The sequence below is a fragment of the Macrosteles quadrilineatus genome, unplaced genomic scaffold, assembly GCF_028750875.1.
Source record: "Macrosteles quadrilineatus isolate MER2022 unplaced genomic scaffold, UCM_ALF_1.0 Scaffold_9__3_contigs__length_116548681, whole genome shotgun sequence".
In the NCBI taxonomy this organism is placed as follows: Eukaryota; Metazoa; Arthropoda; class Insecta; order Hemiptera; family Cicadellidae; genus Macrosteles; species Macrosteles quadrilineatus.
Genome location: NW_026542602.1, coordinates 87906234 through 87919167, shown reverse-complemented (window position 1 = coordinate 87919167; position 12934 = coordinate 87906234). Strand labels below are relative to the sequence as shown.

Here is a 12934-nt window from a genome sequence, read left to right as displayed (position 1 = left end):
CACTTGTTCGTTCTCATTCCTCCATAATTTCGCCTTGGATCCAATAAAATTCTTTTAAATATTGAAAAATTTCTCAAAAGGGCCAATTTGGGGGTTAGGTGTTTTTTTTTAGAAATTTTAAAACGTTTTTATTAGCTCGCTTTCTTGTCCGGTACAAATTTTGCAAGTAATTTTATACTAACTTTCCGATGACTTGAAACTTGAAACATAGCTCACAAATGGATGACAATGCAATATTATATCATTTAATTTTCATATTTCCCTTGGGCTACGCCCCATGGGCTTGTTTTTATTAACTCGCTTTCTTGCAAATGTCGATACTTCCCGATGAGCTAGAGACTTGAAATTTGAAACATAGCTCACAAATGCATGACAATGCAATATTATATCATTTAATTTTCATATTTCCCTTGGGCTACGTCCCAGGGGCTTCCAAATTATCCGTGTTTACATTTTGAAAGAATGTTAATATATCAATTAATTTAAGACAGCTGTAAATATTTAAATATGACATTTTTATGGTATAGCCTCTGGATCACTGATTTTTACAATAAAAGGTTTAAATTACCTGTATCCGTCAAGTGATCCTGGTTTGTAGTTAATTGACTACGGCCGTTTCATGTTGTAAAAACACATCTTCAGATCTTCAAACGTACATTGATTTAATCCATGGAATGGTCGTCATAAGGTTTAAAGTTCACAAAAATAACACATACACGTACACAAAAACATTAAAACATAAATTGGCCAAAACAAAAATACGAAAAACGCGTGATAGGCATCGGACACGTACGGCGCCGCTAGAAGGTAGGTCATGACTGTCCAACGAAAACACTAACTTGCATGGTTTATGTGATACATCAATTATTTAAAGGTCTAATCTTTCCGATCATTCTGGTGCAAAAAAAAATAATTTTCTTTATCAGTATTTACAGGGTGGGTCAAAACGATTTATTACGGCAATTTCGGCAAGGCCAAATTAGGGAAAAATGAGAACAAACAAGCGAGCCTTACCTTTGTACACAACAGATATGGACAGATTTAAAATAAACACCTGTATTAGCGTTTCCAAGACTATTTTTCACGGAATTATAACATTTTACTTTTAATAACAATTAATTCAAGAGGTTAAATAACTGGTTGCCAAAGTGGCTATTTAATAACAACAAAATAGTTTTTACACTTTCTGTGAAGCCCTGCATCACTAATTTTGTACATTTGAGTAGGACGATGGAAAGATTGCCTTGTGTGGTGAAATAGTGTAAGCTTACTTTAGCAATCGAGAAAAGCAAAAAGATAATTAAGAACAGAAAACAGATTAGGAGGTTGCAAAGAACACAGGGTTTTATGTGAGAGTCACTTTTATATTATTTTTATTTATAAAGTAATAAATACAAAATCTAACTTATTTAATTTACAAAGATAAAACTCAAAATAAAGCCAACAACTGTAGAGGTGAAACGAAAGACAAAATCTCTTTAAATTACACCATATCAAGATAATTCAAACAAATTTATTCTCTTCCTAGTTTTCTCCTCTTCGAATAAATCCTGTAAATAAATAAATTATTAATTTAAAATCATTGATCATCAAAACAGTTAACATCCTCCATAGGTGACATTCGATTACCATGTACACAGAAAAGTAGCTTTCTAGTAATGACAGGCCAAATTTCGTCGTGATATCTCTTCTCGTTTTAAAGTTATAATAAAGTCGTCATAAGACTTAACTGTCACCCTGTAGGCCTATATATATTCTAAAAAATTAATGTTCTCTTAGTTTTTGTTACTGAGATAGTTTATGTTCCATAAAAGATGCTCTAGCTTAGAATAAATTATTGTCCTATTAGTTTGAATTGGTTAAAAAGTTGTCGTATCCATATTTAGCAGCACACTCTATATTCTATACTTTGCACTTAGGGATCTCAAATTCCGGTCAATTTTTTATAACCAAAAATCCCGGGATTGGCATCTTTTAATCCCGGCATCATTGAGATTACAAAACCTTTATTATTATTTATTATTTTTGATATTTTTGAGGAGTTAATAAAAAAGTAGATTAAAAGTAAATAAAAGTACGTCGTAACAATACTAGAAACATAAATGTTTACTTACAGGACGGTTAATACATATAAAAGATGGTAAGTAGTGATCTATTTCGATTAGACACTTTGATCATCATTAAACTCAATAGGCGAAAGTAATGTAGGCTATATGTTTCAAGTGTTATGAGACATATTTTTATTTACTTCCATCAATTTTCAATGCTTTAACTTACACAAATGTACTTAAGGCTATAAAAAAGGCAACTGAAGACGTTCGCTGTGGGCCACTCACCGGGGAGTGTGCTAGTTCCTTTCGGCCATGTTCCATTCAATTTATGCGCAACAGAACACCGGGAAGAATTTAGCTAGGAATTCAGCGTTATTATGGTGTAGGTTGGAAGTAAATCTTCCTGTAAAATGCCCTTCTAGCAAGCTTATAAATCAACTTGTTGTCCCATCTTTCTCCCTCCAATTGGCAATACAACGGGACTGGCTAGTTCCATACAAGTGCTGCTATCTATGAGTGTTTGATCAAACTATGTTGAATCTTGTCGTAACACAGCATATAACTGCACGTCATTTACTATTTGTCAGACCGAAATATTTGAAAGCCAAACAGATTCGCTCCACGCTGCGCCACACCGGGGGCTACGCTTGCCATTGGTGGCCCGCAGCGAATGTGTTAAATATTTGTCCACTTTAAATATATGTTAAATACTTACAATTTCGTCTAAAGCATCCAAGTGCCAAGGATAGCGTCCTTGATGGAGTCAACATATTGAGCCGGCACCCAGTAGACCCAGTAGCGCGAGGCCTCGGTGGTGCCCATCTGTAAACCCTGGAACACCAATGGACATTAATGTGAGTGGCGTCATTGACTTAACGTTTACTAGACAGGATGATGAGATTAGAGATTTGTATGACCCTGACTCAGCAGAGTGTTAAGTTTAAGTCAACAAATGAGTGTTGAATGAATGTGATGGCAACTTTGTTACCAATCGAGATCTGCTGGTTCTTGAGTATGGATAACTTACTAAAACCCAATGATCCAATTACAGCTTGGACCAGTTTGGCCAGTGGATCAGTTTGGTTAGTGTCAATTTTCTGATTAGTAGTTTAATGTGTGAACAAATAAAAAGTATTTCTTGACAAGGAGGCTTCTTTGCTTCTGTCTGTAAATCAAAATTTGCATAAACAAGATGCTTTTGACTTTTTTTTCAAATTAGGCCCAGCATTGTCAAATAATTCCAGTCTACTGTAACGGTAGGGTACCTGCGGGCTAACTGGAGGTACCCTACAGGCGGTTCATTTACACACAACTTGGTCCGTGCTCACAGACCATTTTTGGATTTTTCGGAGTCTGTTGCAAAAAGTTTAAAACGTTCTGCTTTGGGGCATAGATACATCAAGATAAGATAAAGAAACAAAAAAAGCTTAGCTAACAAAAAAGATAGAAATATTTAACTTTTTGACAAAACAAATTCATAATAAGACTTAGGAGGGAAACGGAAAGTGCTGACTGTTCCCTGCCTTCCTCAGCAGTTGGGTTAACAAAGCCTCCTTGGAGAACTGTCAGTCTTCAGATGCTTGACCATATCCATGTCTTCTGCGATGTCTTCCACTACAGTGTCTGCAGTCTGTAGTCCACCCAGCAGCGTTCTTTGACAGCCATGGTAATGAATCGATATATGTTGGTTGACTATGATGTTGCTCTGCTTTCACCACTGATATCTCATTTGATTCAGTGTGCTGCAGCTTGGAAGTCCTCTTCTTCTTTGAAGCACTTGCCCCCAACAGAGTTTCCCTGGTTGCCATTGAGTTTTATGAAGTCTCCTCCTCTTCCCTCAATGTTGAAGAAAACACAGGAAATAAAAAAATCTGGTAGCCTTGTCAGTTGATCAGAGGCAATAGGTAAATAGGAAACCTACTCATAAGTATATAAATCACAAATACAATTTGGAATTCATAAAAACAAACTACACGTGAGTCCACCAGGACCATTTCCTCCAGTACACCACATTAACAACTACATACAAAACTGACCCCCTGATCAAGTACACAACCTGAACCTATTTAAAACCACTGCCTTCAGCACAACAAGTTATTGTTTAACACTTCTAGCCTACTCAAACAACATTGCCAAATACTTCCTCTTCACAATATATGATCCCTCCTACTACACTGCTACCAACACCGAGTCTGAAGGGACAGTGGCGTCGTCCTATAATCCAGCTACTAGGAGGTCACGAAAAGTGGATATTTATGGGCATGCACTGTGGATGTGATACTCCCTGGTGTGGCTTAACCTCTGCACCAGTGAGTACTACAACTATCCGCAGTACTATCTTGGTAATTAGACCAATTCGTTAATACCAAGGCAAAAATGTGGTTCAGATTCCACTACAAATTGTAGATCCCTTAGTTGCCATTAGCTGTATGGGCTATTAATTAACAGCTGTGCCTAAGGAATATGTCGGCCGGCTTTAGTCACTAACAAGACTACAAGATCACGTCACTCATCCTACACTCATCCACCATTCATACTTGGCTTAAAATACCTAGCTTCGTATGGTCGCCATTTCAATGAAAAGTATTGAAAAATATTGTTTGGTATGATGAAATTGTTTGTTTGTTTTTTGTTGAATTGCATGTATTGTGTCTGCTGTATGTAATTAATTTATTTTGATGTTTTGACAACATTGCTGTTGCAGCAAAACAAGTCAGGAACATTATACTTACAGAGAGATTACAAAAATGCTATTTTGCCATAAAAGGAGTCCAGGGGCTATAAACTGTTGTGATTCTTTCTTAACAAGATTTGTTTACTAAAACCGAATCCCAAATTGGAGATCCATTCTACCTAAAAAATAACCTCTGCTGTACATATATCAAATAAATCCCACATTGTTAGGCTCATGAAACAGGCTACACAATTGATATGGTCAAAGTAATTTACCAGTTTACTCACCATGACGTGATACTGTTCGAAGCCTTCGATCGGCTCACTGACAATACTCTTGATGGAGTTCATGGGTATCTTATCCGTCCGCTCCTTGGTTCCAATCCACACCTGGTCCATCTCCAACTTGAACGTGAGTCGAACCTTGCCTCCACTTTTATTGAGCATACCGACCAGAGGAAATGGGGGAAGAGCTTCCTGGGAAAAGTATACTAATTCAAAAACCATGATTGCTTAAAGGATTATTACATACATCTTTCATCACACAAAAAACACATTTAAAGTGATAACTCATTTTTATAATTTCAAACCAGTTTTAACACCCTTTAAGATATACTACTATAAATATTAACTAATTTTTTATGTAATTTCCCTTGAGGAAACCCAGTGCCACCTGTTATCAACTGAATACGAGGTCTGTTCATTAACAACATGTAGGATAGTTGTCGATGGTCAAGGTCATTCCGATGATGACGGAGGGTGAGGACAATTGGACCTGGATGTCACATTTCGTCCAGTGTATTCTCCGCGCCAAGAAGCTCGAGCTTGACCGGGATGCAGTCTATAAAGGTCATAAAGGAATAGAATGCCAGAAACGGCCCTGAGGGCTTAGGTCAAACGTTGACCTGACCTGAAGTAATTTGACACACAATCCCAGGACTGTGCCCAACAGAGTAGGGGGGTTTTTTAGTGATTAGTCTGATAAGATCAGGAGTCTCACACTACAGGCTGACTACCTGTGTGCGTAAAAGCATTTTTACCTCCTCTCCCGAAAAATAAGAAAAAGTTCTTTGTCACCCACCAACCGTGAAACTGTGTACCTAAGTAGTGTTTGGCATTATTGTGCTAAGCAGAATCATGGAACGGGTACCTACTACAGTGATACTGCATTAAATTTGGACAACAACTGGGTGATACCCAAGCTTAAAAGATTCTTAAAATTCAGCAAGCCGTTGGAGAAGCTATGGGTGTAACAAAGATAAAAGATTGGTACCGTTACAGCAATTTCAAAGATGGCCGAACTTCGGTGGACAGTGAACCTTGTTCTGGGAGACTATCAACAAGTCAAAAACATGAAGTTATCGATCAAGTTTGAGTTTTAGTGATGGAGGATCAACGTATTACTGTTCGTGTTCTAGCCATGGAAGGTGGAATCAGTATTGGTTGAGTTCATTCAATTTTAATGGAAGATTTGGCTGTGCAGATCTGATGCAAAATTTGTCCCAGAGAACTTGACTGATGAACAAGAGGAATTGTGTCTTGAAACTAGGCAGCCCAAGACATGCTGGAATGCGTTCAGAACTAACCAAACCTTCTTAAATAAAACAGTTATAATTTGTGATGAGTTGTGGTTGTACGGGTATGATCGCAAAACAAAGGCACAGTATTCTTAGTGGAAACACTCATCATCGCTGTGGCCAAAAAAAGTAGTTTTGTTCTAAAACATTGTTCTGTTTTGTTTAATTTGAAACATAGGCCTACTGTATTTTCTTGGAATTTAATTAATATTTTTACTAGTTTTTATCTAGTCCTTATTGTATCCTGATTTCAGTTTCAGATTAAGCGGATTTTCAGATTAGCGGAGCTTTACTGTACGCTAACTTCCTTGAAAAATGAAACTATCTAATAATGTCACTAACCGAATAGTATTCAAAACTGAGAATTGATTTTGGCCAAGATTCGATAACTTACCAAAAATGGTACTGTTACATCACTAAACTCATTTTCTAAAGTTAAGATCTAAATAAACTTTGGAATTCATACTTTGGTGTCTTTGATTCCAGGCATGACGTCATCTGGTAGTCCCTTATCCAGTACTTTCCTGTGCATCTTTTGCCTACAGAAGGGTTCTTTGGTGGTAGTTGTGTTGCTATTATCATCTCCCGCAACATCCTAAAAAAATATTTGTTAATAGGTACTTCAATACCGTTTAATTGAAATGGTGATCATATGGAGGCAGGCATTTTAATTTGATTCGATTTATTTGATTTGATTTGATTTGTTGCTGACTAAGGCCGGTCTGACATGTTCCTTAGACATGACTGGTAATTAGTAGCCCATACAGCCAATTGCAACTAAGGGACCTACAGTTTATAGTGGAATTTAAACTAAATTTTTGCCTAGTAATTTATTAATTGGTCTAATTATAAGGATAGAATTGCGGGTAGTCGTGGTACTCACTAGTGCGGATGTTAATCTACACCAGGGAATACCGCATCCACAGATCATGCCTATATTAATATTCACGATTCGTGACCTCCAAGTACCTGGATTACAGGACGTTGCTATGGTCCCTGTCTAACAAAAAGTAAACTGAAAGAACAATGGGCCTAGATAAATTGATTTGTTTGGACTTGTTACGAGTGTGTCTAGGCTTACAGATTTTGTATAAAAAATCTGGGTTTTTAGAAAACTTACCAAATAGTTGTCAGAGATATGTAAAGTGTAAAATTTTGTGACGTTTACCCATATCACAACACAATCAAGTATAATGAAATTTACTTTTAGGCCTACAGTAGGTTAAACAAAATGAAAATATGTTGGTTAGTTGGTCCCAGTGGCTGAGAAACAGAGGAGGGAATTGCCCACCCAAAATCCTCATAATAACAACAAATCCTAAATTAGAACTAATTACCTTCCTAATAGGACACATTGATCACCTTTGTGGGCATAAAATTCTTTTCGGAGGAGGCCCCAGAGCCCTCTCTCACAGTTAACAATAACATTAAATAACCGACAACAGAACACCCAGATACCTCTAGCCTCACTTTTCATGCTCAAACTTTGAACGCAAGACTTTACATAACTTAGATCACAATATGAATATCTTGTATTGAGACAACTTTTTACTTCCCTGGTAAAAATGTAAAAAAGGTGTAATTACAATAAAACAATTGGTTTATATTAGGTATAAAATTCTGTAGAGTTCCTGGGACACCCAAAATCCACTAAAATTTTTAGGAACTCTTCTGGGAGATTGGGGTTCCAGAAGTGCAAATATGCTAAGATTTTACAAATCGGCAGATACATCAGAACTTTGTCACGTCTTTTTAAATCCATCTGATTGCATTTACTTCATCACACCAGGTTATGACGTAGTAATTTTTCAAATTACTGTTACAAAAAAGCCTTATAAAACTAATTTTCCTGCCTGGTTCCCATCTTAAAACAAAGAGACTAAGTATTCATTTGCCACAAACCTGTGAGCTATGTGTGGATACTGCTATGACATCGTTGAGTTTTGACCCCACCACCATCACCTTCATACCCTTTGTCACTCCCAACTCTCTCAATGTTCTCTCATCTTTGGCGAGTCCTTTGATCATTACCTTTTGCAATGAATGGGGAACACCTGAAACCGTTGATGATTAAATTACTAAATACACTCTTCTATTTCAAGAAGTATGACGATTGTTAAGTAGACGTAGAGTAGAAGTAAACAATCGTCAGCGTGTCCTACAGACAGTCTCGAATGCTTGCTAATGCTATATATAAATCCCTAAGTTTGGATTTGAAAGATAATAGTTACATTTGTTCAAAGTTGGATTTTAATACAATTAAATGGATTTTCAAGTCTACTGTAATTAAATTAATCAATTAACAATAAAGATTGATAAAGATAAAGATTGATTTGTATAATTTACCTTATTGGTTAGTCAATGTTAATATTAGTTAATTAGAGTTAATATTAGGCCTAAGCTACAGCTTTAACATATAGCCAGGTTTTCACAAGCCCCGTGGAAAGGCATGTTACCTAGATCATATAACTTAAAATACAGACTGAGGCAAGGCCACACTAAAAAAAACAGGCCGTAATGCTCGTCAAGCATGACGTCACGATAGAAGACGGCAATGATGTAATGTTTGACGTTTGTGATCAGCTGCTTGTTTCATCTTTTCTTCACATTACCTACGTCATTGCCGTCTTCTATCGTGATGTCATGCTTGACGAGCATTACAGCCAGTTTTTTTTTAGTGTGGCCTTGACTGAGGCCATTGCCGACTGGCCTTGAGCAAGTGATGTACTTAGATTATGGACTAAAAACCTGTAATATTTAGGCTTAGGTAACTAAGAATCTAGGTTACTTACAGATGAAGAGATTTAAGACAATCTGAATATGTTAATAAAAACTGCTCACCAATAACATCTTCTAGGTGTTTTTTAAGTTGACCTACATTGTCGTCGAGCGGGAACTGTACATCATGTTTATTCTTATTATAAATCACAGTAAAGTCTATTATTTCTGCGGCAGGCAGGTTAGGTTCCATCTTGATTGGTTCAATAGCAGTCTCTTTAGCATTGTTTTTTATCACATATTCACAGTTTGGTTTATTATTCACTTCGTCCTTGGCATCACCAGCATCACCTGCTAAAATATGAGAATAATATACAGTTTCTTTAAATATAGCATAGCTTATTTAGTTAATAACATTTTGTATGTCCGAGTAGACTAATTGTATAATAGCCTACCTGTAGGGCTAAAAAGGCAAAATTTTTCATAGCTTCATACTTTGGTATAGCTTTAAAAGGCTGGCCAAAGTTAATCAAAATTGTGTCAATTATTTCAAGCCAGGAGTTTACAGTAACTTACTAAGTTAAACTTGTATGTTGACTGAACCCAATACAGGAAATTGTATAGCCTAACAAAAAATCTACACACGTGTATCCATGGGTACTTTAACATCCATATTTTCTCCGCAGTTACATCAATTAACTTATCAATTCAATTATCAATCATTGAGATGGGGACGCCACCTAGGTGCGTATTTTAACCCAAATATGTGTGAAGGATGAGTGTAGAATGGTGTGTGATGACCTGTGTAGCTTTGTTACTAAGATCAGCGGTTTCATTAGTCAGGATCATTTATTAGCCCAATGATCAGGAACAGCTGGGTCCAGTTCGAACCATCAAAAAGCTACTGACTTTTTGACGTAGGTACTGACTGAAGCGAGCACTATAACCACTCAGCTACCCAGCCAGTCATACCGTAGCTAGGCTATCTTGAAACAGTAGGCCTACCTCTCTCACAGGCCCCAAAGCAGAACTACAGGCAACATTGTCAGAAAGAGATGTCTAGGGCTGCAGAAAGCGTAGCCTGCACCAAGTTTTGTTTGAATGAAAAATTACTTATTTTTGCAGGTAAAGTTAGGGCTGCATGGTATTTTCTTACACTTAATCTGTATCGCATCAGTTTCTGCAGAAAATGCTACATAACAAGTTAATAAAATAGTTTTTGCAGAGAATATTTCTGTAGAAAGTCTAAGTGCAGCTTTATTTTCTGCTGAAAAATTCTACGAACTGCAAACATTAACGCTAGCCTTCAAAACGTTAAGTTATGCATTACATAAACAAAAGCTGTGAGGTCAATGTATTAGGTTTATCGATCGTGAGTAAGAATGCATAGAATAACCTAATTACTTACTTAAGTGTTTCAATGTAGCCTAATTAGTAACTTAGCTTAGGCATATTTAAATGGACACGAGCGTTTGAAAACTTATTTATTTCCAAATATTCATTAAAATTATCACACGAGCGGGTCATTTATATGGAACTTGGACCGTGAAAGCCCTCAGAACATTTTTTGACTATCCCAAGTCCGTTGCAGAAAGTATAATACATTCTTCTTTGGGGAGTAGGCCTAAGCTAGCCTAAACTTATAGGCTAGGTACAGGTCGGCCAAAACAACTGTGCGCACGGACGGGTCGCTACTAGTTGAACTAAAACATAGGCTACTTGTTATTGGCAGTGCTGGGGGTATGGGTGAGTGAGTAGCAAGACACAAATGTTTTCACAAAAGTACCCCCGCCAACCCCCTTGCCTATACCCGACCAGATCTGGTCGCGCTCATAGAAACTTTGGCCAAACTGTATTTTTGTGGCCTTATAATTTTTCCATTGGTTCTCCTACAAAATGGATAAACTTAGTTTGATAAATTTTGTTATCCTTGTCTACGCCAAAGGCATTTAAAGAAAAAAGACGTTAGGTTAAGTTAAAGTGAGTAAGTTAGGCCTACCTACAAAACACTTTTAAGGAAAGGGGCCTAAACCCATAGGCCTACCTAAATTGTTTTGTTTAACTTAAGTTAAAGTTAAATTAAGATAAGTTATATAGGCTAGGCTATTTTAACATTTTGTAGAAAACTAATAACTTAAAATACGTACATTCACAGTAAACTTAATGTTTGACCAGTTTTAAGTAGCGGCAGCAAATGAACTGTTGTCAGTGTCTAGAAAAGTGCTGAGGCCATAGGCCTAACAGAATTTAAAAAGTCTTTTGTCCGGATGATCAAACAAAATTTCAACCAAGCAAACCCCCAACATGATCATAAATGGTCTAACCTACAGGGTTTTTTTTTTATAGGTCGGGTGCAGTTTCTTAACTGGGCTACGCTAATATCGATTGAAACTATCGATTCAATTAGTAAACCTTCATGCAATTTTTTCACCATCAGCAAGTTTGGTTGGTTAGGTTAGGCTAGGTTATGATAGTTTTATTTTATAGCCTAATAGATATATTTAAAAATATTGATTATTAATCAATATTTTCAATTCGATAGTTTCAAATTATATTAGCGTAGCCCAGTTAAGAAACTGTACCCAATAGGTCCACTTGAACAGACCTAACTTATGACTTTTGGATTAATATGCCTAAGTTAGGCCAAGCCTATGTAGGCCTAGCCTACATTGAATTAGGCTTACAGTAGCAAGTATTTGCATGTTTTGGTTACTTAAAATAAAACAAACTTAAAGTACCCTTAGGTGGGATGATAAACTGGTACTGAGTTCAATAGTTACTATTTTTGTAAAATATATTAAACTTGAAAGTAAAAGATCCAGTCAAGATGACACAGCTCTCAACAGATGATATTTCTAACCTAAAAAGGCACTGGGTGGGTATTATCTGTAAAAAGATATACCTGGATTTTCCATATTTCTGTAACTGATTATAATTTCAATCTGAATACTATTTAGTTTAAATATATATATACTCAAAAGTCTAAAATAATCACGTAGAATTCACGAAAATGATGAATAATCAGGATTTTGTTGAACAATAACAACCGAGTCATTAAACAAAAATTCTAGTTTTCACTGCCACCTTGATACCATTGATAAGTAAACACAGATGTTTGTAAATCGCACGATCGTCACTACAATGTTAAATGATTACTATATTAAAATATAATTAACATAAAATAGGAAAATACGAATGCCACTATATTCAATATTTCACATTACGCGAGGCACATTTTAATCTAAGGTAACATATGGTAATATCATTGATTATTTAATCTATGGTACCGAAAATTTAGATTAAACATATTTCAACGTGTCTCAACTCAATAACTATATTCAAGATACGGTGTACACTATTTCCAAATCCAAGTATCCAAAGTCAATGTCAGTGGATTTTTTTAATATTTGAACATTATCATGTAACAGATTCATTATAATGTTATACACTACAGTATATTTATTTTATTTGTTTATTTATTTATTTTATTCCACTGGCAAAACCATTACATAACAATCCAACTAAAAATGGCTTGGTACTATTAACATACTTTACTATTACCATAGATAAAACATACTCCTTTTATTACATTTATTATGGCATGAGCCCTCCGGAAAATTATTCGGGGTTTGTTAGGGTTGTATTTTTAACAAATAACGATTAACAAGATAAGTTATGAACTTTCAAGAAGTGTTTCTACACGACCAATGGCCAAAACAAAAAGCATACTTTTACTCATAGTGAAATGAAATGAAATTATATTTATTCGTCGTGCCGGTTCGAGACATCCTCGTTCTATCATGAATACATTTGGTACAATATCCTGTTCTATCCAAAGCCAAAGCCCATGAAGTGAAGTGATATTGTTTATATATCACATAGCTCTATCTAACACCATAGATTAAACATACTCCC

General features: G+C 36.0%; 1 protein-coding gene across 3 annotated transcripts; it reads right to left on the bottom strand.

Moving 5' to 3' along the window:
* Window positions 1–1356: 1356 nt before the first annotated feature.
* LOC129003019 (ubiquitin domain-containing protein UBFD1-like) lies at window positions 1357–12082 on the bottom strand. Of its 3 annotated transcripts, none has more exons than XM_054431214.1 (7): window positions 11922–12082; window positions 9143–9373; window positions 8204–8355; window positions 6768–6896; window positions 5013–5201; window positions 2767–2882; window positions 1357–1550 (listed from the first exon to the last, which is right to left on the bottom strand). In XM_054431214.1, exons 1-6 carry the CDS (start codon window positions 11932–11934, stop codon window positions 2775–2777), a joined length of 822 nt encoding a protein of 273 aa, XP_054287189.1. In that variant the 5' UTR covers window positions 11935–12082; the 3' UTR covers window positions 1357–1550; window positions 2767–2774. The 3 variants fall into 3 exon arrangements, with proteins under 3 accessions (XP_054287189.1, XP_054287190.1, XP_054287191.1); XM_054431215.1 differs by having other exon boundaries at window positions 9143–9370; XM_054431216.1 differs by lacking the exon at window positions 11922–12082 and adding an exon at window positions 11758–11857.
* Between the last annotated feature and the right edge of the window lie 852 nt (window positions 12083–12934).